This window comes from Sorex fumeus, unplaced genomic scaffold (genome assembly GCF_029834395.1).
Source record: "Sorex fumeus unplaced genomic scaffold, SorFum_2.1 ptg000041l, whole genome shotgun sequence".
NCBI classification, from domain to species: Eukaryota; Metazoa; Chordata; class Mammalia; order Eulipotyphla; family Soricidae; genus Sorex; species Sorex fumeus.
The window spans coordinates 6,626,586-6,653,525 of record NW_026606098.1 but is presented as its reverse complement, the minus strand read 5'-3'; the positions used below and the strand labels follow the sequence as shown (position 1 = coordinate 6,653,525).

The window sequence follows — 26,940 nt, the reverse complement described above, 5'->3', positions numbered from 1 at the left end:
GATGTCTGGCCTCACCTATTGGCTGGGTCTCAGAGCACTTGGGCCCTCTCTCATATTGCCGTGTCTTGGCCTGAGTGTCGGTTACATGTGGGCCTACTTGCATATGCGAATATGTGTCGGCTTGGGTGTATATTTTATTTTGATGAAAAGTAGGGTTCAGGCACGTGACTCAACAATAGAGGACACCTGCCCTGCAGGTGTGAGAGCCCAAGTTCAATGCCCAACACTGATTCACAATCCAAGGGCCATCCTGGTGGCACTGCCCTTGTGATCCCCAGCAACATACCTGTGATCCCAGTGCACTGCAACCAAGTGGGCATCTGGACAGAACAACGAGGGTGGGGAAGGAGGATTAGAACACACTTCCAGTAGATGAAAACATCTTAGAAAGCAATGTCAACAGTATGATCCCGTGCTTATAAAGAACAACATATATGCATAGATACGGGACAAATACCAACCTCCACGTATTAAAAATATTTATTGAGCATGGATTATGTGCCAACACGTGATTTACTTGGAAGACATCTCTACAAGGATCTCATGCAGAGTCCCACCACATGCATGGCCAACACTGGCTCCCGCATGGATTTTTGTGCCCCACATTCTGCATGGTGAGAGAATGGACGGGCAGTAAGGACACCACTGACACATGTGGAGGAAAGTCACTTTCACGGTGGACAAGGCTGTTGTGTGTGTCCCAGGATTCAGACTAGACTAGCTGAGGGACACTGAGCCACTGGTGAATACAGGGGACACAGTCTACTTCTAAAGGACAAACACAAGGGACCAGAGGCTGGCAGTCCCGCCAAGCCCAAGTGCATCTCCACAGTGACTCTGACGATGGCACGCACCCACAGATGAAGGGTCAGCACTGCCTGGGAGAGAGGTTGTGGTGTCCAGGAAAAATCCCCACCCACTCACACTCGTTCTTCCCAGCACAACTTGGCCTGTCATCTCCAGATTGGAAAGACTTTTTCTCCAGCCTGAAAGAGACCAAAGATAACCCAATCAATAACAATCCATTTTGGCTAGATATACACACAGTATTTCCTAATAATTTACCATCAGAAAAGAAAATGGCACTCAGGTTCAGAAATGGGGGAACGGGAGGCGTGGCTCTCAAGCAATGCTCAGGGGCCTTGGGTTCACTCCCACAATATTCAGCCAACTAGGCCTGATGGTTCTGCAAAAACCTGCCAAGATGGTGCTGCTCAGACTCTGCAGTGCTAGGACCACCATGTCCACATTCAGTGTAGGAAAGGAGTATGCAATGCCAGCGGCAGAACTGGGTTCCCTTAACCCCCTCTGTTATCCATCCACCCCCAAATACAGAAATGTTTGGGGGGTTTGTTTGTTTTTGGGTTACAAGTGGCACTATTCAGGGCTTACTTCTGGCTGTATACTTATGGCTCATTCCAGCAGTGCTCAAGGACCTGGGCAGTCCACACTTAAAGCATGCACTGCAGCCCTTTGAGTTATTTCCCTAACCTAACACTTCAACTCTTAAAATTAAAAGATTATAAAACAAGGCTGGAGAAATAGTACAGTGGGTAAGACACTTGCCCTGCACACGGATGACCCAGGTTCAATCCCAAGTACCTCATAAGAGACCTTTAGTGGAAAGTCAAGAGTAAGCCCTGAGTACCACTGGGTGTTGTCCCAACCCCCATCAAAAAAAAAAAAGGTAAAGCAGAGCATGAAACAAGTAGCAAAAACAAATGGAGGAATGGAAAAACATTACGAGGCTAAGGCAGATCTTGCAACCCACTGGCCCTATCTTAATGCTGGCACTGAATACAGTCCCCTTAGCACGACCGGGGGGTCACTCCTGAGTACAAAGCCAGGAATAGCTCCTGCACACCACCACATATAGCCTGGAAATAAGAAAATGAAATAGAGAGCAGCTATCTGGTTTTCTTCCCTCCTACACTCTCCTGAGTCTAGAGTAGAGCCCGTTTCAGCAGCCTCTGTAAGATGTGATCCCAATCCACTGCATCATGTCTTAGCCTTTGTCCAGGTGCAATCAGTCAGAATATACCACATCACCTTCCACCAGGAAGCAGAGTGAGAGGCCAAGGGTCTCTGCTCTCTTAGCAGCCTGAGTCATCTCTGCACTATTCCCACTTCCTGTCAGTAGACCTGAGAAAGACAAGGCGTGACCCAGTCCCCAACCAGCACCATGGCACACAATTCCTGGTGATCCCTTACCTTCTGTGCTGTGGGGTCTTGTCTGGAGGTGACAGACCAACTCAGAGCCACAGACATGTGCCTCCTCCACACAGGGTTTCTCTGCAGCACAACAGAGCCTGTGAGCACATCTCCTGCGCAGACGGCCACCGGTTCATCCATCATGAACAGCACCTGCTTCCAGTGAGTGGTGCTGTGTGACAAGGGGATGCATGTCGGGAACTGCTGCTCCATTGGAGGTCCACCCACCCCATATCCCACATTGGATGTGGGGTCACAGCCCAGTAGGGGCTGACTCCATCCAACCCAAGGATGGGTGTCCACAAGGACCCCGATTACTGAGACAGTTCCTGAAATGTGACTATTTCCTGGTCCCCACCCAGGGAGACCTTCTCCAGATACACTGAAGTGTGCCCCAAAGTCACTCTACTCTCTAAACTGTGGCTGGCATGTTTAAAGCGCAATCTACACAAAGAGTCATGATGTCTCTGAAAGTCATCCAGAATGTAAGCAGGATGACAGTGACATTCAGGAGACAATGGCACCCCAGGTTTCCTGACTCAGGTGGCTCTGGCCACCAACAGGCCTGGAGGAGCCTCACAGCCACACCCCCATAGGAAGCACCACAGCTGTCTTCCCAGTCACCTCCTGCACAGCCTGGCCCTTTACTGAACAGGCCACTCCAATCACCCTCCTGCCCCAGCCCTGGGGGTCCCAAGTGGACCACTCTGAAGATAATACTTGTCCTGGGAGACAGCACACAGCTGATCCATGGCCATGGAAAGCTGGATGGTATCAAGTCACAGGATAGTGTGGCCAGCAGCCCCATCTTCTTGCTTCTGGCCTAGATACCACAGCCAATGTCTGACTCATATTATATGACTTCCATGTACCTTCCATTGGCAACTGGCATCTAGGTACAAGGGGATCCAGGGGCACTTCAGAGATGGGACTTTAGGCCAGACAGAGAGATAGTACAGCAGGTGGGGCATCTGCCTTGCATACAGCCAACCTGGGTTTGATTCCCAGCATCCTGTATGGTCCCCTGAGCAAACGCAGCAATAATTCCTCAGAGTGCAGACTCAGGAATAAGCAATGAGCATCATAGAGTGTGGCCCAAAACCAAAAAACAAAACAAAGAAGAGAATTAGGGACTCCCCAGGAAATATTATGTCTGGCACTATCAAGGTCAGGCTCCCCCATGGGGCACAAGTATGCAGCTAGAGAGCATCACCCCCACAAGAAGTCTGTCTAACAGCATTCGTCCCCACTCCCTACCCCCAAGTCTGACAGAAGGACCTACAATCTGCTGACTTCTCTATGTAAGAGCAAGAAAAGCTTTGGCAGCATTCAAGCAAATGAAAAGAACCAAGGTTGGTTCTCCTACTTCCAAGCTTCTCTGCCCCGCCCATGAGCACTGAAGAACAAGTACTGGAACATGAGACCCAGTCTAGCCCAACACAGCCCTGCCCTATACCTACAACACACAGCTCGGCCCCATACCCCCTCAGAGTCCTGTCCTGAACTCTCCCACAGACAACCCTGCCCCTACGACCTCACAGACAGCCCTGCTCCATGCTCTCACACACACAGTCCTGCCTTATGCCCCCTCACACAGCTCTGCATCGTGCCCCCTCACACAACCCTGCCCTGTGGCCCCTTACACAGACAGTTCTGCCCTGTACCCCCTCACAGACAGTCCTGCCCCCATGCCCTCACACACACAGCCCTGGCCAGTGTCCCCTGACACAGACAGCCCTCCCAGGAACCACCCCTTGGTTTCATTCATGGCTGCACACCAGGCTTACCACCCTCTTTCTGTTTATTTTTTATTGCTTTTTGAGTCATACCCAGCAATGTTCAGGGCTGACTCCTGGCTCTGCACCCAGGAATTGCTCCTGGAGGGTTCTGGGGACCATATGGGATGCCAATGATTGAACTCGAGTTGGCTACATGCAAGGCAAACACCCTACCCATTGTACTATCAGTCTGGCCCCACCACCCTCTTTCTGGTGGACACCCTGAGCCCCTGTGAAGCAGCGGAGCATCTCCTCACACCCCACGTCACACTCACGGGTGAAAGGGTCCTGTGCTCAGCACCAGCTGTGGCTCATCCTCCTCCAGGTTCTGAAAGTGAACACTAAACCAGGCTGTGAATCCATGCAGAGTGCCAGCTTTCTTGATATCAAAGCACAGCTCACCTTTCAACGTCTGTGTGCAGGCAGAGAAACCAGAAACAGTCATAGATTCCATGTGCAGGTGACCTGAGGCCAATGGGTTTGCGAGCAAGGAAAAGCCCCTCCTCTATGTGGCAGCCACACCATCTGCCAGCAATAATGACACCAACCTACAGATGCTGGTTTCACCAACCACATAAAGAAATTTAAAATTCTCTGAGGGAAAGTAAATATGTTACAACTTGTACCATTAAATGCAAATGTTGCAGAAAATAAAAAAAAAAAGGTTTGAAATACTTTGTGTCTCATTTGCATGATTTTTTCTGTTCTGAAGTAGTGCAGAATACTTTCTTTCTCTATACAATTCTCACATATATATAAAGTTTCAGGACTGCCCATCTATCAGGTGTGATCTCAACTCCTTCCTGGAGCACAGCTCTAACTGTGGGCCCCTGAAGCCACCAGCCAACTGGAGGCAACTGAGAGAAAACACCTATTTTAAGAATGTTGTCATCAGGGGCTGGAGTGATAGTACAGAGGGTAGGGTGTTTGCCTTGCACGCGGCTGACCTGGGTTCAATTCCCAGCATCCCATATGGTCCCCGAGCACCGCCAGGAGTAATTCCTGAGTGCATGAGCCAGGAGTAATCCCTGAGTGTCGCTGGGTGTGACCCAAAAAGCAAAAAAAAAAGAATGTTGTCATCAATGGAGTAAAGTGTCTTAGGACATAATTTATTCAAAGTGTACAATAAAAACAATTATTTGAATCTGAAGATAGTGCAAACATTAATGATGAATCAAAAATAATCAAAGATGTTTTAGGGGTTAACTACAAATAATATAATGAGAAGCTATAAGAAAAAGACAGCATCGGCAAGGGGCTCGTGCAACAGAACAGTGGGCAGGACACTTGCCTTGCATGTGACCGACCCAGGTTCAACCCCTGTCATCACACATGGTCCCCTGAGCACTACCAGGAGTGATCCCCGAATACCAATCAAAGAGTAAGCCTCGTGCTCTGCTGGGTGTGGCCACAAAACAAAAATAAAATGTAAGAAAACATTGGTACTAGGTATGTGACTCACTACTGTACATGTCTGTGAGATAGTGGGTTTCATGCCAGACATCACAAAAATAACCACTGAGAGAGAAAAACAGAAGGACAGGAAATACAAGACAGACTGGACTGGAAATCAGCAGTGAAAAGACCACAGACACATGAATGTGTCTGAACAGGCGCATGACCGGGCCGCTGGTGTGCGAGGAAGCTATCCTCTTTGCTTACCTCCAGATCAGCGATCTGCACAGTCCTCATGTCCAACTGAAGTATTGTGGATGGGTCAGAAAGACAGTCTTCAGGCTTCAAAATATGATTATATTTGGGCTTCGAAAAGAACTCCTTGATTGCTAAGGATCTAGGGAGAAATAAAATTGTGGCTCTTACGACAAATATCCACATCTTGTTGAGGCCCAGGGTCATGCCAGGGTAACTTCACCTGGGCCTCCAGGGCAAAAGTTTAAGTGTATCACATTTAGAAGCAATAGTCACCACATCTGCCGTGATTAGGTTGGGTATGCTGCCTTTGGTTTTAGAATCTGTTTATGGACTTCTGGAGGCCCCAAACTCGCCCTGTTTGGGGTCACTCAACAGCAGTACTAACAAACACAGGAGAACAGAAAGCATACCTGCCACGTGACCCCTCCACACATGATCTAGAGCCTCATCCCACAGGCTGAACTAATCCCACATTATCCAGAAAAGTTTCTCATTGTCCATAGTTTCTCATGTTCCAAATACTAAAAGCTAGAGTAACTCAGATATAACAAATAAGATACATTTTAAAAATTCTAACATATATACTGATTTTCAATTTTCTTCCAATAAAAATGATATTCAGAGAATTTGGAAAAGACAAAAAAGAATTTAGTTTTTCCATACACCTCAGCATTTTCATAACCATTATTCTCCCCCAAAGATATACTGTGTGTGTGGCCCCACTGTCTCAGAGGGAGGGAGAGTGAGTGTTGCCCCCAGGACGACACACAGATGGGTTTCCCACTGGGAACTGCAGGGTGAGCACATTCAGAGAGCAATGGATAAAAAAAAAAACCATTTTATGATCAGAGTCAGCCCCATGCAAAGCAAGAACCTTGCCCACTACCCTAGGTCTCTTACTGCGAAAGACTGGGGGTGTGGTTGGGGGTACATCCTGTAGAGCTCTAAGGTTACACCTGCTCTGCACTTAGGAATCACTCCTGGTGGGCTCAGGGGACCACATGTAGTGTCAGGGATAAAACCTGAGTCCCTCATGTGCAAGGCAGATGCCCACCCCACTGTACTAGCTCTCTGGCCCCAGAACACATTTTTGTGCAGGAAAAATATGAGCCATTCTGTATAAAGGGCTTGTGTCCTTCCAGTACCTAACACTATAGAATCATCAGACATTCCTAAAAGCAACTGGAACAGTTCACCGACGGAAACTGCACCCAGCACACAACAGGCTTTTCTTCCAGGGCTGTGGGTTTGGGGAGCAGGACATGTCCTATGGCACATCTCAGCTACAGGCTCTGAAGGTGACACCTGGATGTCCATGGAAAGGCCCCACACCTCAGCTCTGTGGCACAGGATCTACTTTCAGTCCGTGCTGGTCTCATGGGCAAAACAGCACTGATTTTATATTACATTCCAATTATGACCAATGCTACAGTCTGATACATACTGGAAACCTTTATATTCTTTTTATGATCTTAGTGCTCACATGATTGGCTACTTTTATCCGAGTACACATCTTTTTTTTTTGTTTTTGTTTTTGGGTCACTCCTGTCAGTGTTCAAAGGACCATATGGGATGTCAGGGATAAAACCCAGAAACCCAGGTGTAGCACATGCAAGGCAAATACCCTACCCACTGCACTATCTCTCTAGCCCTGTGTTCATCTTTTTCTAATAGACTTGAAGATCTAACAAGGCACTGTCTGTCTAAGTTGTGACTGTGGCATTTTCATGGATAGATGCCAACATGGCAAGGTTCTCATGAGCAGTGGAAGCCCCACACTTCCGTCCCACTAGGACTAGAAGCAGGACCCCCAGACTGATCCCAACAGGTATGCACATATTCACACAGAAAACTTAAAAGCACCACAGACCGAATTTCAGTGTAGAGTGAAAGGAGCAAGCAACTCTCTCCCAGTCACCTGTCCCAGAGGCCCTGCGCTCAACACTGCACTCACTTGAGGGCACTGAGGTCGAACTCATAGGCATTGTCCCAGAAGAGAACCTTGCTGCGATAGTCCCGGTCTGCACTGCAGGGCACCAAGTGCAGTGCAGCTGTGGTTGGCCAGATGATCCCGTCCTCCTTCAGCCATGCATCCCGGGCATAGAGGATGGACTCAATCATGAACTCGAACTGCACCAAGGGAAAGACAAAAGACAGATAAACAGTGACTGGGGCTGTGTCTGTACAGAAATACCACAGGCAACAATGACCAGGCTGTGCCTGCACAGACCTGCCACCAGAAGCAAGTGTTGCTCAGTGAGCTGCACTGACTGTCTCACTCCACACCTGTGTGTCTGTGTCCCCACCTTTTCATATGATAATTAAAAACTGGGTGAAGAAGGTCAGAAAAGCCCTCGAGTGCATCCCACCAACCTCAGGCACCAACCATATGACAGAGCCCAAGTTCTGCAGGTTTCATTGCTGAAAGAAACCAGTTTGTCCTGGCACAAGACATTATAGCTGGGAGCCATGGACATCCATGTGTAACCTGAGCAGGGATATCCACAGTAAGAGCAGAGGTGGCAGGTAAGGGTTTTCAAGAATGAGCTGAGGGAGGGTTCTGTGTTTATAAATGATGCAGGAGCAATAGCACAGTGGGTAGGGCGTTTGCCTTGCAAGTGGCCAATATGGCCAACCTGAGTTCAATTCCTCCGCCCCTCTCGGAGTATCTCGGTAGCCCAGCAAGCTACCGAGAGTATCTCGCCCACACAGCAAAGCCTGGCAAGCTCCCTGTGATGTATTTGATATGCTAAACACAGTAACAACAAAGTCTCACAATGGAGGTGTTACTGGACCCGCTTGAGAAAATCGATGAACAATGGGAGGACAGTGATAGTGACAGCAGGAATATTCATTTATTGGTTTTGGGCCATACCTGGCGGTATCAGGGCTTAGTTCTGGCTCTGTGCTCAGGGATCATTGCTGGGTGTCTTGGGGAACCATATGGGATGCCAGGAATCAAACCCAGGTGGACTGCATACAAGGTAGGTACCCTACCTGCTGTATGATTGCTCTGGCCCAACACAGGCAGGCTTTACTCTAGAAGTGATACAGGTTCATTACAGAAAAATTCACAACACTCAGAAAAGCACTGACAAAAATAGAAGAGTAAACCCAGCACTCAAAGAAAGCCTGTTCTCTTAATCCCATCACTAATATTACTGAGAGGTAAGAGTCCACAGCTGTCCCAAGTCTCTCACACACTGGAACTGGCGATCTGCAGGGTTTCTACCATTGCTCAGACGTCTTTGCTTATACTTCTCATAAAGGCATTTGTCAAATCAGTTAAAAATACAAAATACCAGGGCTGGATTGATAACACAGCAGGTAGGATGCTTGGCTTGCTGCAGTCTACCCAGGTTCGATCCCCAGCTCCACATTTGGTCCCCTGAGCCCACCCAGAATGACCCCTGAATACAGAGCCAGGAGTAAGCCACAGGAATTGCCAGGTATCTACAGAATAAATGAATTATACTTCACCTTAGCAGAGTGTCTGATTTAACCATGCTTTGTGAAGATTCCATAGACACCACCCCACCCCCACCCCAGCCATCCAGTCAGCCACAGCAACCTGCAGGCCCCAGGCTCCACCCCTCACCCCCATACCCCTTACCAGCAGGCATGTCCCCATCCACTCAGACACCAGTACGTCCACCTTCTCGGGCAGCACCACATCCTCCACCTTCTGCTGGAACACAGTGATGATATCTGCAAAGCCATTCTGCATGACCAGCTGGCCTGTGTGCTGGGCCATCTCACTGGCCTCCACAGCATATACCTGCATGGGGCAGATGACCTCAATCAGTGCACGTCCCAGCTATAGGCAGCCTGAGTCCATTTTCCCAGTCCACCAGAGCCTGAGAGAATAGCAACTGACAGGGTCTGAGAGGAGGAAGCAACACATACAGGCTCAAGCAGAAGGCCACATCCATGGACACGCCCTTGGCAGGGAGCTGCCTCTCAGCCTTCCTACACCTGCTATAAACATGCAGACACAGCTGCAGTGGACAGAGGCCTGTGTGACCACATGGGCTTCTCACCTGTTATCCTGCAGGTTCCCCCACCACCACGTGGTGGCTGCTGGGAGGGTCAGTACTAGGCTTGCCTGATAGGGAGAAGAGGGGGCACCTGTCCCTGCAGGCAACCTCTGTAGGGGCAGGGATGACACATGGGCTGTGGGCAGGTTTCTGTGTTTAACTGAGATCAAAGAAGTGTTCCTGCCTAGCCACTACCCTCATAAACTCATCTATCCCCCATTCTTTTGATTTTTTTTTTTTTTTTTGCTAATGAAGCAGTTTAGCCTACTGACCACCATTTCCCCCTGTGGAACTTTTAATCTATGCTGATTTGTTCTTTTCTTCCTTTTATTTATTAACCTCATGGAGGAGCTGTGCATCCCTTGGGTGGCCTATGTCCTTGCTCAGGAGACGGTTGGTATTCTACTTCCCCTAGAGGTCCCAGCCAGTGTGACACTTCCCTTGCTACAATTTCTGAACGGGAGAGGCAGAGTCCCATGGATGAGTGCTCTTGCACTCACTAAGCGAGGCCTTGGCCTGTGAAAGCTGCGTGTCAGAGCACGAGGGCTGCTGGAGGAGGAGCACTCACGGCCTTGGGCTGCGCGTAGTGTGCACAGAAGAGGCTGATGATGCCGGTGCCACATCCAACGTCCAAGATCACCTTGTCTTTCAGGGACTCTCTGTTCTGCAGGATGACGTTGTGGTATTTCGTTGTCCGTGGCTGGTCTGCCAACATCTCCAAGTGAAGTTTCTGCAGGAAGCACATTCATGACTACAGCCTGTGATGAGAGCTCTGCTAAGTCACAGTCTGGGATGGGGAATTCAAGCCAGAGCTGCTGCCCCTTGGTCCTACCAGCCAACATGGGAAAATATGAGCAACAAAAAAGTTTTCAAACACAAAAGACCAAAATACAACAAAAGAGAAAAATAGGGATAGCCAGACAAAGAGTGAAATGGAAGATTCAAGAATCCCTTCCTGCTCAGGGTGAGGGTATACCAGACTGCACCACCCAGGACTCAGGAAAGTGGGACAGACACTCAGGACTCAGGTAACTGAAACAGGAGGGCCCGATTCCCAAGTAATACAGGGTGGCCATGTGTGTGTCAAGAACATGAACAAGCCACCAAGAGACCCAGTATATGGCTATGTGAGCTCATCCATGGGATTCTGCCTCTCCCGTTCAGAAATTGTAGCAAGGGAAGTGACACACTGGCTAGGACCACTAGAGGAGGTAGAATACCAACCATCTCCTGAGCAACGACATAGGCCACCCAAGGGATGCACAGCTCCTCCATGAGGTTAATAAATAAAAAGAAGAAAAGAACAAATCAGCATAGATTAAAAGTTCCACAGGGGGAAATGGTGGTCAGTAGGCTAAACTGCTTCATTAGCCAAAAAAAATAATAAAAAAATCAAAAGAAAAGAAACAAATCATATGAAAAATTTACCAGAAAAATAAAGCAGTCTGAAAATGAACGGGCAAAGTTAGCACATTTCAACTTTAAGGGCACAAATGCTTTCACTTTGGTGATCTGCGTGGAAACCATGATCAACCAACAAGCTGTAGGATCAATGGATCTTCTAAAGAGCAAATAACGAGATTCACCAGGACAGAAAAACTAAGATGCACCCTAGTGAATGTGCCCTGTGGACGTTTAGCAAAATCTCCTTAGGAGGGAGCCCATAATGGAACGAGAAAAAAAAATCTTTAAATAGGTAGTGTCCCAAGTACAACCCTTTTAAGGAAAACACAGTGCAGTGCTGAAAACATGGTCCTCAGCACAGTTAAGAGGGGAGTAAACAGTAAGCAGTGTGCACAATGCAAGTTTCTCACATATTTGCAAAAAGCAGACAATGCTCAATCTCAGGAGAGACCCCTATCTACACAGAGATCTTGCAGAGTGGGAGGAGACAGCCAATCTTCCCCTTACATTCTCCCTTAGCACGGTAAAAGCTCAACAGGTAACTTTTCAGTTCAGTTTAATCATGAAAGAGGAGAGACCTTGAAAAAAATGTACTCAAGGGCCTATATGGTTCCTAGGCACAGACCTACAGTAAACGCTCAGGCAGCTACCACCACCCTGTCACCCTCCACGCCAATCAGACCCTCTGATAAGGAGCCCCTCCATGCCAATCAAAGACTCTCCTACAGGTAACCACCATCCTGATTCTCAGGGGACCAGGCCCTTCATGTCTTTATTGCCTCTCCTTGTATGTGCCTTCATAAATGAGAGTTTTTAATGCTGTCTCTTGCTTTATATAATTGAATCAAACGCTACTCCTTGCTTTCTTGCTTCTTTCACTCCATACTAAATTTACAACATTCATCTGGAGGTACATGTTTTTATCTAACTTTAAAATACAAGGGCAACAGACTGAACCATAAGAAAAAATCCATTTTATTAATATGGATCTTCATCAATACTGAATACAAAAAAGAAAGAGGTATTCAAGGGTTTTATTTTGCTGATTAATATATACCTTTTCTATCTGAGGGTCAGAAAGAATAAAGTGGGCAAGGTCCCAGTTCAATCTCTGCACCAAATACAATACCCCAAATACCACTACAAGTGACCCTAAAGCATAAAACCAGGAGGGGTCACTAAGTAATGCCAATATGGCCAAACTGTACCTCCCAAAATAAACAATTTTGTAATATATATATATAATTTTACAGAGCCACATCCAACAGTATTTAAGGGGACCAGGGCCCAATTACACATGCCTGAGAGTTTGGTGATTAGGTCCAGCTATGCTTGAGGCCACCAGCATCACACCCTTCAGTGTTAGGAAGAGGGCTGATGTGTGGTGGCAGGGATCAAACTTAAGACCTCACATATGCTCAGCATGTACTCAGCCACTGAAGCCAAGTATCTGGCCCTCAATATTTTAGTTTTTTGTTTGTTTGTTTGTTTGGAGGGAGCCATATCCAGAGGTGCTCAGGGATCACTCTGCAGGGATGAGGGGATCCTATGCAGTAACAGGGATGGAACCCGGGTCAGCCACAAGCAGAGCAAGCACCTTCCCTACTGTCCTCTTGTCCTTCAGGGGCTACTCCTGGCTCTGCACTCAGGTATCATTCATGGCAGGCTTGGGGACCATATGAGATGCTGGGAATCAAACCTGGGTGGGCCACATGCAAGGCAAGCGCCCCACCCACTGCACTCTCTGACCTCTGAAACCATTTATTTTAAATACTGAGGAAAGCTCATGATCCCACTATCCCACTGCTTCATTATCTCCAACCCAGGTAAACCTCAGTCCAACTGCCAATCCATTCTATCTGCTTTTGTACGGTCTGCAAGCTAAAGATGGGATCTACATTAAGGGGTTTCTAAAAACTAGAGGGAGACTATGACTAATGAGAATCACACGAAACTCAATTTTACTGTTCTTAAACAAAGTTGGAATGGAATACAACTGCACAGGCTTTACTCTGCTCTACAGGCAGAGCCAAGCTGCCCCATGAACACTGCGCCAATAAGCCAGGGGTGAGAACCTTTTTCCTGCCAAGAACCATTAGGATATTTATAACATCATTTGTTGGCCATACGATACAGAGTTGGGCCGCAGGCAGCTAATGAGAAGAATACTGCCTACCCTGTCATGGACCATGGCCAGACCACAGGATTTTGCAGACCATGTACAGCCTATGGGCTGGACAATCCTCACTTCTACTGTAAGCTGCTGAGTACGAGTCCAGAATGATTTCCTGAAAGCTTGAACCAAGGAGAAGCACCCCAAAAGCCTGCTACCAAGTTCAAGCACAGTACCAGGGTTCCATAGCTGCCGAAGTACTCCTCATCCTGCCAGCTGTCTTCTGGGTCACACTCTTCCAGCTGCTTCCCCAGGTGGTTGGCTGGGATGTACCCACAGCACCCGGCACGCTCGCCCCACCACCAGTCAGCCGTGGTCTGTCTCAGGATGAGAATCTTTTCTCCTCTCAGAAAACTGAGCTGGAAATAATAAACAGACATGAAATTTTAAGCCCCCAGTGGTATTTCAAGTATGTTTCAGAGACGAAGGACTCTCTGGAACTCACAGCACAGCCATTTCAGAAAGCTGCTAGCATGATCACATACAAAGGGGCTTCAATGAAGCAAAAGTCAGGGTGACAACACGTAAATCAGCACATCATGTAGCTGAATAGTACAGTAGTTGGGGTAGATGGCACCCATCTGATACCTAGAGCCACATGGAACCAGAGCATCACCAGATGCAAGTCAGGAGATGCTCCTGACACCACTGGGGAAGCCTGGGTATCCCCAGAACCATAGGCCCAGAGGGGCAGGCCCGCCCAGCAGGCTGAGAATATCTGGGAGGGCCCCCAGACTTTGAGTAATACTTGGGAAGTAGAAGAAATAAACAAAAAATAAAAGTAAGTTCAAAAAATACATAGGGATCTCAGCTGAAGTTAGAAAGACCTATTACAGAGAAAGCTTTCCCTAACAGATTTTTATTTATTTTATTTTATTTTATTTTGCTTTTTCGGTCACACACAGCGATGCACAGGGGTTACTCCTGGCTTTGCACACAGGAATTACTCCTGGCGGTGCTGGGGGACCATATGGAATGCTGAGAATCAAACCCGGGTCAGCCTCGTGCAAGGCAAATGCCCTACCTGTCCCTGCCTAACTGATTTTTGACAAACATTTTAAAATCAAGTTGTAAGTGAAATAATTTTTAAAGACCATAACTATCTCCTTATAAAAGAAAAATAATAAATGAGGGCTGGAGTGATAGCACAGTGAGCAGGGCATTTGCTTTGCACGCGGCTGACCCGGATTCGATTCCCAGCATCCCATATGGTACCCTGAGCACCACCAGGAGTAATTCCTGAGTGCATGAGCCAGGAGTAACCCCTGTGCATCACCGGGTGTGACTCAAAAAGCAAAGATAAATAAATAAGTGAAAATAAATGAATCAGGCTTATAACATATCAAATTACATGGGTACCAATGCCAAATCAAAGTAACGTTTTTCTATGAATGGTTCTAAAATGTGCTCAAAATTATGTGATTCTCTAAAATGTAGTGTCCCGATATACTGTACTTATCATTATCTTAAAATACTGTAAGTAAATTTCTTAGTCTCCTGTTAGTCTAACTACAATTAGATCTCTGCCATTGTACTTTTTTGTCTTAGTGGGGATCACACTCAGTGGTGATCAGGGGTTACTCCTGGCTCTGTGTCTGGGGGTTAATCCCAGTGGGGCATAAGGATCCAAGTGGTACCAGGGATTAAACCCAAGTATCCTGCATGCAAAGCACTTACTCAGACTACTTAGAAGTTAATCACTTAGAAGAAAGCCCTAGCCACACCTCCAGGCTACATTTTTCTGTGTGAAGGCTTGGGTAATGGCCCTTATTCTCAGATGCCTTGTTGCCTGGTCAGTTGTAATATGACAAGGAGTCACCTGGAAACTGCTTGGGGGACCATGAAAAGCTGGGGAATGAACCCAGGGCTTCCACATGAAAACATGAACTCTAGCCCTTCAAGCTCTTCTCCTCAGCCCTTTTACAATCCTTCAAACGAGACTGCCCAACAGCCACATGTGATTCTGGATTTTCCTCTGCAGTTTTCTTTACATGGGTCAAAGCAAGCACTAGTGAAACAACAAATAAGAAATTTCACCTAACACTAGAACTGGCCACTCCCCAGATGTACATCCTGAGTCAAACTCTTGAGGAAGTGTCTGAAAGGAGCCCCGATGATCTGCTTGCTGAGCAAGGAGATACAATTATGTGTCATAGTACAGTGGGTTAGGGAGATTGACTTGAATAAGGCTGATCCTCACTCAATCCCCAGCATCCTATACGGTCCCGAGCCCTGCCAGGTGTGACTCCTGAGCATAGAGCCATGAGTCAGCTCTGAGCTACTGGGCTCCTCCATGCAAAGCCTGTATTCATTCATTTGAGTCATCTCCGGGGTCTTGCAACCAGGCATCTCCCTAACAGGCAGATTAGACTTGTTGGGCTGGAAAGAGATCATTCGCAGGTTTCTCGTGGGCCTGGCATCAGATCATTTTATTTAACTTTTGAAAGACTTCCATTAAGATTTATTACATCTGGGAAAGAGAAGGGATAGTGCTTGACCTGGCAAGCAGCCAAACATGGTTGGATCACGGCACCTCAAAGGGTTCCCCAAGGCCTGCTGGGAGTGATGCCTGAGCGCTGCCAAATGTGGCCCAAAACTCCACCCCTCCCCCCCCAAAAAATTTCACTGCATCTAATCTGTCACAGAACATGCTGGAATAATAAACATAGCCCTGATGCCCACAGTCCCCCTGCTGAGTGCACCTGGTTACCTGTGTCTCATCAGGTGCGGCATAGTCTGCGATAGCCACGAACTCCTCAGGGTAGACAATACCCTGGGCTTGCTCCTCCACGCTGTGCTCAGCCAGCTCTGTTCCATCCTGGTCAAATCAAAGAGAAAAAAAAATGAGTGTGGAATTTTCTTCTTAACTTTCTGTTTCTTTCTTTCTTTTTTATTTATTAATTAATTTATTTGTTTGTCTCCAATTTGTTAGGATGATTTGAAAGGAAAATTAGTGTGGTCAAGTTTTGGGTTTTTGGGCTGGAGCATAGAAGGCAGGTACTTGTATGCGGTTCTGGTGACCACAACCCTAGTTTTAAACCCGCAGCACCACATTTGGTCCTCTGAGCATTACCACCAGTGGTCTTTTCTGAGCCAAGCCGAGTGGCCCCTGAGCACTGATCAGTGTGGCAAACTACCCTCATAAAAAGTAGAGCTGGAGGATGGGAGCGTTGGGGGGGAACCCCAGGAGAGCTGGAGCTAGAGTCACCGAAGGGAGGTGCCAGTGACCTGGTATATGCCCATGTGGTTGCCCTCAACCTCACTGCTTGTGAACATGCTGCTCCAAGCCCAAGAGGCCCCTGCACCTCGATGGCACCCCCTCCATGACCTACCAGCACAGGGGGTTCCCCCCCAAGGTATTAGCACCTGTAGTCACGCATTCCACTTCATTGGAGGAAACCCACGCCAACGGACTCATAATGACAAGACTTCCCGAAATGCCAGCACATACACTGACTTTATAATGTGTACACAGAGAAGCACAGCCTCTGGTACTACATCTAGGACACAGATCGGGTATAGAGAAACTGGCACCACCTTAGCATGGAGTATCTTTTAGGTTTTTAACATTCTCTTTGACTTCTGGGGAGAAGGGGGTGTTCAGCCAAACTAGTGGTGCTCAGGAGACACTTGGGGTGATGCTCAGGAAATGAGCAATGCAAAGAAAACCACAACCCAGGCAGAGTTTGCTCTGGAGACTGAGAAAAAAGAATGGCAGAGATGCTCATCCGTGGATTCAACCAACTGACAACAGTGATCAAGTCTATAAAGTAGGAGCCCTCAAACAGAAAACATCCACACAGAAGTGGACCCTGCACAGATCAGAAACAAGTTGTCCAAGGGTCAAATGTATACATAAAATTCCTAAATATAAAATCTAAATGAGGCCAGGGAGTTGACTCAAATTGCTAGAGTACATGCTTAGCATGCAGCGACCCAGGTTTATCCCACCACATGTTCCCTGGCCCCTCCCATGCCAGCACTACAGGGTGTGGGCCAAAAAAAAACAAATACAGACAATAAAACCCAAAAGAAAGGAGATCAGGGCCAGAGCACAAGTACAATGGGTAGGGCATTTGCACTGCACATGGTCCAACTGGGTTTGATCCCTGTATGATCTCCCCACACCGTCAGGAAGAGTGTCCTGAGTGCAAAGACAGGAGTAAGCCCTGCCAGGTGTGGTTCAAAAAACAGTCAGATTATTAAATTATAAAAAAAAAAGTAGTATCACTTTCATAGGGCTGGAGTGATAGCACAGCGGTAAGGCCTTGCATGCAGCCAGCCTGGTCGAGCCGGGCTTGATTCCTCCGCCCCTCTCGGAGAGCCTGGCAAGCTACTGAGAGTATTCAATATGCCAAACACAGTAACAAAAAGTCTCACAATGAAGGCGTTATTGGGCCCACTCGAGTAAATTGATGAACAACGGGAGGACAGTGTTTGATCACTTTCATATAGCATGCCCGGGACTTAACTAAACAACTAAGAAAATCCGCTTGCTTTCTTCAGCACGTTCATACCTACTCCCTGGGTAAAGCTACAATGCTCGATTCAGAACATCATTTGGAACCCTCACAAGCAATGGACCACCTCTGCCTTACTGAGCTTGGTCAGTTAGTGGCGAACCACAAAGGGCCCGGGAAGGACCACTGCTGGAGACTAAGTGCAGATACCAGTTTTTAGAAACAGGCTCCAATGAAATCAACAATGAAATCACCTGCAATTCACTCCCAGTCCAATCACCGGATGTTGCCATAGTTCTCTGAGGCCGGGACGCATTGCTGCCACCTTGCCACCTTTAATGCTTCATCTCCCCCTCCATTTACAGTGAGAGAAAGAGAGAGAATGAGAAAAAGCTTGATTACATCTATTTTCAAATGTCCCTGTTAAAGGTACTCCACCAGATGAAAGAAAATCATGTTTGCATCAACAATGGACTTGAGGGCTGACAGATAGTCCAGTAGCATGCATTCAACCTGGGTTTGATCCCCAGAACCACACAGGCCCGAGTATCATTGGATGTGATCCTACAGGCCCCTGACACTACAAAGTAATGGTTCCCAGCATAAGGCAGAGTAAGTACCCCAGCCTCAGACCCTGGAATGAAATGCCAGCCTGGTCAAGAAATCAATGGAAAGTGCTTCTGGGACCTTCTAAGAACTACCTGGGAATAACAACCCACCCCAAAAAAAGCAAGATAAAATTTATAAATGCAACCCTTTCTGAAAAAAATAAAATTTGAACTTAATAACTTAAAGTTTTCAAATTTCAAACAGTGTGCTTTTCTTTTTATTTTTTTACAAATCTACAATGTGCTAATCCTATTCAGTGGGCAGTGCCAACTAGATCACTATGTTGATTTACACTAATAAATCTGGGCAGGGACTACAACTCCGTGGTAAAGCATATCCCTCACATGTATGAACGCTCTGGGTTGAATTCCTAGAAACGCAAAAACAAAACAAATCAGGCCCAGTTACTTTCCTTGAACCTTATTAGCTTCTGATTAAAACTCTTTGAGGGCTTTATTTTTTTCCTTTTTGGGTCACACCCGGCAATGCACAGGGGATTACTCCAGGCTCATGCACTCAGGAATTACTCCTAGCAGTGCTTGGGGAACCATATGGGATGCTGGGAATCGAACCCGGGTCGGTGGCATGCAAGGCAAACACCCTCCCTGCTGTGCTATCGCTCCAGCTGCTCTTTAAGGGCTTTAAAGCTGTCTCTACCCACTGGTCAAAGACCGGTGCCACAAGTGTAGAAAGACTGAAAACCACTGATCTACTACCTGTGGTTCTAACTACTGAACAGATAGTGGACAGGCCATCACAGGTGTAAATTTGTTGAAAAATGCTGCTGTAAAGTGTTTCCACTAGGCGCCTAAGAGATAGCATAGGGGTTAAGGTGTTTGCCTTGCAAGCACTGGCCCTCATTAAATGCCCAGTGCCATGTATGGTTCCTCAGTACCACCAGGAGTAATCCCTGAGTACAGACCAGGAGTAAGCCCTGGACATCGCTGGGTGTAGTCCCCAAAACAACAACAATGGTAAAGTGTTCTCATTATCAGGAACCATCTCTTCTCTCTCAATCCTCCAGTGACAGTGTAATCCACATCATGATGAAATGTTAGCATGACTGTCCAGCCAAAACCAGTTCGTCACTTAAATTCATGCCTAATTTATCAATAAGACCTACTACTGTGACATTTGTAATGAAAAACAGTTATATATATATACATTGCATTTTGAGAAAATATTTCATTGTTGGAGGGAGACCAGGATGCTGTGGGGCAAGAAGACGTAATGAACTGTATACAGTACTGAGAGGGAGATAAGGGAAAGACAATACGGTGTCTGGAGAGGGGTGAGAAGAGAGGGCTGAGTGGGGGCCAGGAAGCCAAAGGTGCAGCACCAAAGGGCAGCCAGCCACGAGGGGCGTGGCTCGGAGAGATGACAGAGGGGAGGTGGGCGTGGCCCATTGGGAGGGGCGTGTCACAAGGCTGGAAGCGAAAGGGGTGGCAGCAGTAGGGAGGAGTGTGGCGTGGAGGGGTGGTTGGGGGTGTGGCGCAGGAGGGGTGTGGCACGGAGGGCGTGGGCCAGGCCCAGCGGAGGGGTGTGGTGCGAGGGATGGCAGGAGTGGTGCAGGGGCGGGGGCGGGGCGCCGGATGAGGGATGTGGCGGAGGAGGGGCGTGGCGTAAGGAGTGGCGGAAGGAGTGTGGCGCGGAGGGGCGGGGGCGGGTCACTGGAGGAGGGGTGTGGCGCAAAGGGCGGCGCGAGGGGGTGCGGCGCGGAGGGGCTGGGGCGGGGGGAGCCGGGGAAGGTGTGGCGCGAGGGGCGGGGGCGGGGCTCCGGAGGAGGGATGTGGCGCGAGGGGCGGGGACGGGGCGCCGGAGGAGGGGTGTGGCGCGAGGGGTGGCAGAAGGGGTGCTGCGCGGAGAGGTGGGGCCGGGCCCCGCAGGAGTGGGGCGGCAGGAGGGGTGCGGCGTGAGGGGCGGGCGGGGCCTACCCTGGGAAGCGGCGGGCCAGTGGAGATCAGTGTGGACGTGGTCGGCGGGCGGGGGGAGGCCCGGATTCCCGGGAACGCGGGGTGGGCGTGGCCATGGGAGGGGTGGGGCGCGGAGAAAGGGCGTGGACGTGACCCCGAGGAAAAGGCAGGGTCAGGGGAGGCCGCGGCCGCTCCCGGCACATCCCCGCACGGCCCGCCTGAGGCGCGGGCCGCCGCCGAGCCGGAGCCTACCTCAGCGTGTCCCTCGGCGGGGCGCAGAGGGGCTGACGGTGTCCGACAAGCTCTAGCCGCTGCCTCCGCCCGCGCAGGCGCAGTGCGCGTAGACCCCGCGCCACGAAGGCCCCGCCCCCGGCCGCACCCACGCATGCGTCCGTGCACGCAGCCGTCTGCCAGGGAGGTGGGCACCGCCCCGACCCGCGCAGGCGCACTTTACCCCTCTTCGGGGCCCGGCCTCGGCGCGGAGGGGACCAGAAAGGGGCGGGGCTACGGGAGTGGAGATTTCGGGGCCGCGGGGGCGGCGGGACCCAGAGTGGGGCAGACCGAGGAGGCGTGCGGGGGTCTGGCCGGCCCGGCCGGGACCGGTGGGTGCCCCGAGGGGCTGAGCTTTCCGAAAGGAGGCTCCGCTTTGGCGCCCTCGGTGCGGCCACGTTGAGAACATTCGTCCTTCGCACCACCTGATGGGTGCCAGTTGAGAGAACCCGGGAGATCCTCTTTTACCCGGAGGAAGTTTAGTGCTAACGGGCAGGGGCTGTTGGCGCCGCGCACACGGAGGCGGTGGGTCTGCGCCCGGGGCAGCGTCCTCTGTGCGGGGGAAGGGGGGGCAGGGGGGTGACAAGGGGTTTACTCGACCACCCGCCGCCTCTGTCCACCAGCACCTGGGTACACCGTGCTGTAATAATGAAGGGCCAGGCCATTCACACCCCAGTCCAGGACTTTCTTACTGAGTCAGCTGAGTTCCACAAACTGATGTACCAATCCTCATTAGTTCCAGTGTCAAAAATCCATCTTCTGATGAGGCTTTTGTTGTGACTGTGAGCTAGGTGGAAGACGTGAGATCTTTGGTTGAAAAAGTAGTTCCCACCCAGTAAACAGCCTGACAGGCTAAATCTAGTGATCTCTTCTACTTTAAACCTCATAAGTTATAATAGCACTGTAGCACTGTCCTCTGGTTGTTCATCGATTTGCTCCAGCGGGCACCAGTGACGTCTCACAACAAATTGTGAGACTTGTTGTTACTGTGTTTGGCATATTGAATATGTCAAAGCTTGCCAGACTTTGCTGTGCCGGCAAGATACTCTCGGTAGCTTGCTGGGCTCTCCAAGAGGGGCGGGGGAATCAAACCCAGGTCGGCCATGTCGACCGTGCAAGGCAAATGCCTTACCCACTGTGCTATGGCTCCAGCCCAAGTTATAATAAGCATATTCAAATTAGAACTTGTGGCAGAATTGTGCAAAAGAGGAAAGCTGGCGATTTCCTTCGGTACCTGAGCTGGAGCAGGTGCACACTCCATGTGTGTTTCTGCAGGCAGCAGACTCCCACACACAAAGCAACAAAGGGTGAGGGGTGTCCCAACTCCAGTTCCTTTTCAAAATAAAGTTCAAAACAAAAGCCCTGTTATTTGGAGCTGGGCTCCTGCCATTGCCTGGCACCAGAGCACACTCAGCATGCACCCCTACTCCCCTACCCTACCCCCTACCCCAGCACCCCGCACCGTTTCTGGACTGGCTTCTGGAAGGGGTTTTGGAATGACGGGGAAAGGCCAAGTGGGGCCCTGAAATCCAATGCAGTATGTGAATAACAAAACGTGATACCCATGAGAGAGATGATTCCATCTCCTGTTGCCAAATGGGGCCTCTAGGACTCACTCTTCTCCATTAGCATGAGCTCATCCTGCACTGTGGGCCCAGCCAGTCCAAGAAATCTCTGTGCTCTGCTCTGCTCTGCTTTTCCTGTGCCAAGACGTCACCAGGCAGAAGGCGTCCCTTTGATAGAGAGGAACAGGAGTGTCTGATCACAAGCATGACCTCAAGTTCCATACATGAAGTTACTTCACATGTGCACACACCTGGTATGCATGTGTGTATGTATGTATGCAAGTATGTCCTGTCCGTGGTTCATTTTCATTTTCATTTTCTAAGTTCATTTTCTCCTCCACTGTCCTGAAGCAAGAGTCTGGACTCTCCTCAGAGGCTGAGACAAGGAAGAATCTGTCATGGGTCCCTCTGTGAGGGGATCAGAGTCCCCAGCTCATGACGTCCTGTAGTACAGTTAATTCTCCACCACACCCAGTCCCCCCTCCCGCATACACACACACAACACTCACCGCAAAAGTCTGTTGCCCTTCTGGCTGTCCCTGCAGGACACAGGCCTCCTTGCGGACTTGGCCTCTGCAACCACCTCGCAAGCAACATGGCACAGATTCTGTCCACTGAGGGGGAAACAAGATGCTGCCCAGCCTTCCCTGTCCCCTTACCAACAAGAATGACCTTGCTGAGCTGGGGCCAGCAAGATAGGAGGAGTTGCAGTGTAGAAGTGTGCTGGTTGGGGAATCCATGTCCAGGGGCCACACGAAAACTCAGAACTTTGTCAGTTGCATAACCACCTGGGGGAAAGGTCACTTGCTGAAAGGACCCTCTTCCCACCTGCTGGGACAGCCCCTCTGCCTGAGGTCCCATAGCTCACTGAATGTGGTTGTAGGTAATGTCCTGTCTCCTGGGGCTACATGGCACAGCATTCTGGAATCCACACAGCATCCTGGGGTCCACAGAGCTCCCTGGGGTCCATAAAACATGTGAGTTTACTCTCTGGACATAGGAACATGGCTGGAATGCAGCCACACTCCCAAATGGCGAGCACAGCTGCTGCTTCCTGGGCGACACTCATTAACTAATCCTTCCCTACCCAGCAGAGGGAGGTAAGTGGGAGGCCCACAGGGTAGCCCCTGCCCCCATCCCCCATCTTTGGAGTGTTAGGCAGTGGAGATAGGCTTGGGAAACAACTATGTCCACAGCTTTCTTTGTACATCAGTGGAACACTGTGAGTGCTCAGCATCAAGGCCTGACCTTGGGGTGAGGAAGCTTGGGACCAAGGCCCTGGAGAAGAGGGTGACCTGTTTAGTAGCTTCTCCACTAGAAGTGGCTCATGCAAGTGCCTTGGAGACAGGCAGCAAGAGATGGGGAGCTAGTTGTGGGCCCTCAGTCTCCACTGTTCAAAGGAGCACCTGGACAGGTCCCACCTGGGTCCCTCCTGCTCTGACCATCTGTGACCCTCACCCTGGGATTCTGGAGGGCTTCCCCCTGCCTCACTGAATGAAGGCTTTCCCTGAAAACACCAGGGTCTATTCACTTTGCAGGCCCTGCAGACGTGGCTCTGTGCTTCTCCAGGGCTGAGTGTGGAGAGGCAGGCCAAGGCTTGAAGCTGGGCAGAAGCTGGGCCCACAGCCATTCATCTGCCTTCAGCCCTTGGAAGCTTCTGGCGCCTGCTGTGAGCTGCCTCTACCGGAATCAATAACCTGCTGCTCTTCTCCCAGTCCAGCCTGCTGCCAGGACGGCAGGACACTCGCCTATAAATTTTCAATAGCACAAAGTGCTGACTCCCCACTTCCTGCCCCACAGGCAGTTTTCCTCTTTGGCCCTGAGCAGCCTGGCCCCCCACGAGTGGGAGGGGGGGTCTGTCAATGCAGCACTGTGTGCAGCCCGCAGCCCCCACTGGCTGGTTGGGCCTGCAGTGACCAGCTGGCCACGCCCAACCACACCACAGGAAGGAATAAGAGGCAGCCTCAGCCTCCTAGTCTGCCGCGCAGGACCTGAAGCAGAGGTGACCAGGAGGAGCACCAAAAACCCTGACGTGAGGCACTCAGAGAAACCTGTTCTTTTCTCTTGGGGACGAATCTTGAGAGGGGCTGGGAATAGGGTGTTCGTTAAAAAAACGTGTGTGTGGGGTGGTGTGTGTGTGTGTGGTTGTGTGTGTGTGTGTGTGGCGGGAGTGGCGGTGGGGGTATTGGAGAAACAGTATAAGGGTTAACGCTCAGGCCTATCGGTGGCTGACCCCAGTTCTATCCTCAGCATCACAGGGTCCCGGGAGCATCATCAGCCATAGCCCCAGAGACCCCCAAGCACCACAGGAGTGCTCTGGGTCTCCCTGGCTCTGCGGTTCCCAAGCAGCACAGCATCCTAGAGCTCTCAAGTTGAACCATTGGCCTGGTTAGCTGAGAATCACCGGCAGGGACCTCTGAATCCCATGAGCATTAGTTAAGAGCCCCCCCAATCACTGTCATCTCCTTAATCGTCAAATTACTCAAGTGGGCGCCAGTGATGTCTCTATTCCTCCCAGCTCTGAGATTTTAGCAGCCTCTTCTTACTTGTCTTTTCCCAATGACTGGAGGCTCTTTCAGGGTCCGGGGAATGAGACCTATTGTCGTTACTGTATTTGGCATATTGAATACACCACAGGGAGCTTGCCAGGCTCTGCCCGTATGGGCGGGATACTCTCGGTAGCTTGCCGGGCTCTCCAAGAGGCATAAATGGGTAGGAAGTGTCTTATAATGTCCGGAAAGTGGCCTAGAGTGTGGTGGTGGTTGGGCAGTGGAGGTCGGCTGCCGGGGCTAAGTACCCTTGGGGTGGGAAGGGCTCTCACCCGCCCCACAGTCTGACGCGGAGTCGGGTGGCATGGTTCTGGGAGCCTTCTTTTATACTCCCATCTGGGAGGAGCACCTGTGAGTTCTGGAGGGTGGCCAATGAAGAGATTATCTGGTGCCGGCAGGGTATGGCTTATGGGTGTGATCCCTGAGTCACCGGAGACTGGGGGAAGCAGGCAGAGGATCTCTGTTCCAGGTCCCATTAAGTCCAGAGTCCAAGGTCGCAAAGTTCCACATTTTTATCTGGGTTCCTTGGCCCCCCAAAATTCAAGAAATAAAAATCCCTTTAAAATAACCTGCAGCATTTCCACAGGATGGATTTGTGTCCACCTGAGCTCACTAGCCTGCAAGAGGGAGCTTCGGTGGGTGGCTGTGTAGGGATGGTGTCCAGAAGTCCTTCAGTGGCTTGTTTCTGCTTGCCCAGGACCAAGAGGCACACAGACTCTGCAGCCCCTCTCAGAAGTACCCTGCTCCCTCCCACCCTTCCACCTGGGTAGGCATCTTTCTGGGTATTTTCTGGGCTGTCAGCTGTTGGAAACTCATATCAAGAATCTGAGGAAGGTCTGGAATATTCACAGGGAAGCACTAGCTGGGACCTTCCATGTGTGATGTGTCCTTCCAGGGACTTAAAGCCCAAATAGCACAATCAACACTCATACCTAAAACTTGCATCCTGTGATAAGGCAACTTTATGTCAATAAAAATAAGGACAGTGAAGATAACAAATGCAGAACACTGATAGAGTGACAGGGAGCAGGACCTCTGGTTTGCAGTAACCCTTAAACTGTTCATACTGTAAAGGGAGAACTGCACAAGAAAAATATTTTAATAGACTTGCACTGTGGATAGCAGAATCACACTTTATGTAGTTTTCAAATGCATGAAATACATTTTATGCCTTTCCTTTGAAAGTACGCCAAACAGTTCACAGTTCAAAAAAATAACTTAGCCTTCCTCTTCACCAAACATGAGAAACATTAGGTTGATGCAAATCTTTCTTGGATTTTTTATTAAAAAAACAAAGAAAACAAACAAACAAAAAACTAACAATGAAAAACATGTATAAGGAAATTTGAAATCTCTAATGCATCTGAAATGTTCTATTTACATGTGATGTCTGGGATTCAGGTACTTACAAGCTATGCTTGGTAGATATTGGATGGCTTTAGCAAAGTATTAACTGGGTGACTTATGAAACTTGGGTAGCCTGAGGACCGTTGAGAGTTAAAGCCTGCGGCAGCTTTGAATAATCAATTTTAGTAATTTATTTTTGTCTTGGGGCCACACACAGCAATGCTCAGGGGTTACTCCTGGTTCTGCACTCAGGAATCACTCCTGGAAGTGTTTGAGGGACCATTTATGGGATGCTATGGATCAAACCCGGGTCAACTGCATGCAAAGCAAGTTCTCCACTAGCTGTACTATTGCTCTGGCTCCCAACCAATTTTTATTTCTAATTTATTTAGAGAAAATAAAATCCTTTAAATTAAAAAAAATAATAATTATTGGTGACTTTAGTCCAAGACAAAAATCCTCAACTGTCTTTCCTTTTGGGAGATCAAAAAGTTGTTAATATTAAATTCCAACATATTTTTTAAATAAAATGTAACATGATTTTTTAACAATTAGATGTGGCTCTTTCCACTATTTTTAACCATGATACATAAAGTCACTATTTGACTCCAGTATTAGAGGTCCAGGCCCACAAGCAAACAAGGTAAGGGTAACTCCTGCTGTGAAATAACTCAGTAGTTGTGCTTTGTGAAACCTGTCAGTTCCCAAGCTCAGGCTGCCTGCCCAGCATAAATGTCACCTTAAGTTCCCTGTGGAGAGGGAGGAACCTTTCACGCCCTCTGGCATCTGCAGAGAGATGCTCTCAGCAGTGAATAAACAACTTTCCCCAATTTCATGGGCAGGCTTCACTCACAGTGTCTGCTCCCAAGCCACAGCAGCCAGACAGTGGCCTCAGAATATATTCCTCCTTCTGCAGATCAAGGTACACTCTGATCTTTTAAAAAAAATAGTCCACCATGTTCAGGACACCA

The 26,940-nt window shown here is 49.2% G+C and overlaps 1 protein-coding gene across 1 annotated transcript; it reads right to left on the bottom strand.

Annotated features, from left to right (window-relative positions):
• Nucleotides 1-464: 464 nt before the first annotated feature.
• On the bottom strand, nt 465-18,069 carry PRMT2 (protein arginine methyltransferase 2). Its single transcript, XM_056119377.1, has 10 exons — nt 17,971-18,069; nt 15,967-16,074; nt 13,433-13,615; nt 10,248-10,409; nt 9,256-9,420; nt 7,597-7,772; nt 5,652-5,781; nt 4,265-4,401; nt 2,212-2,383; nt 465-986 (listed from the first exon to the last, which is right to left on the bottom strand). The coding sequence occupies exons 1-10, from the start codon at nt 18,007-18,009 to the stop codon at nt 954-956; spliced, it is 1,305 nt and encodes a 434-aa protein (XP_055975352.1). The 5' UTR covers nt 18,010-18,069; the 3' UTR covers nt 465-953.
• Between the last annotated feature and the right edge of the window lie 8,871 nt (nt 18,070-26,940).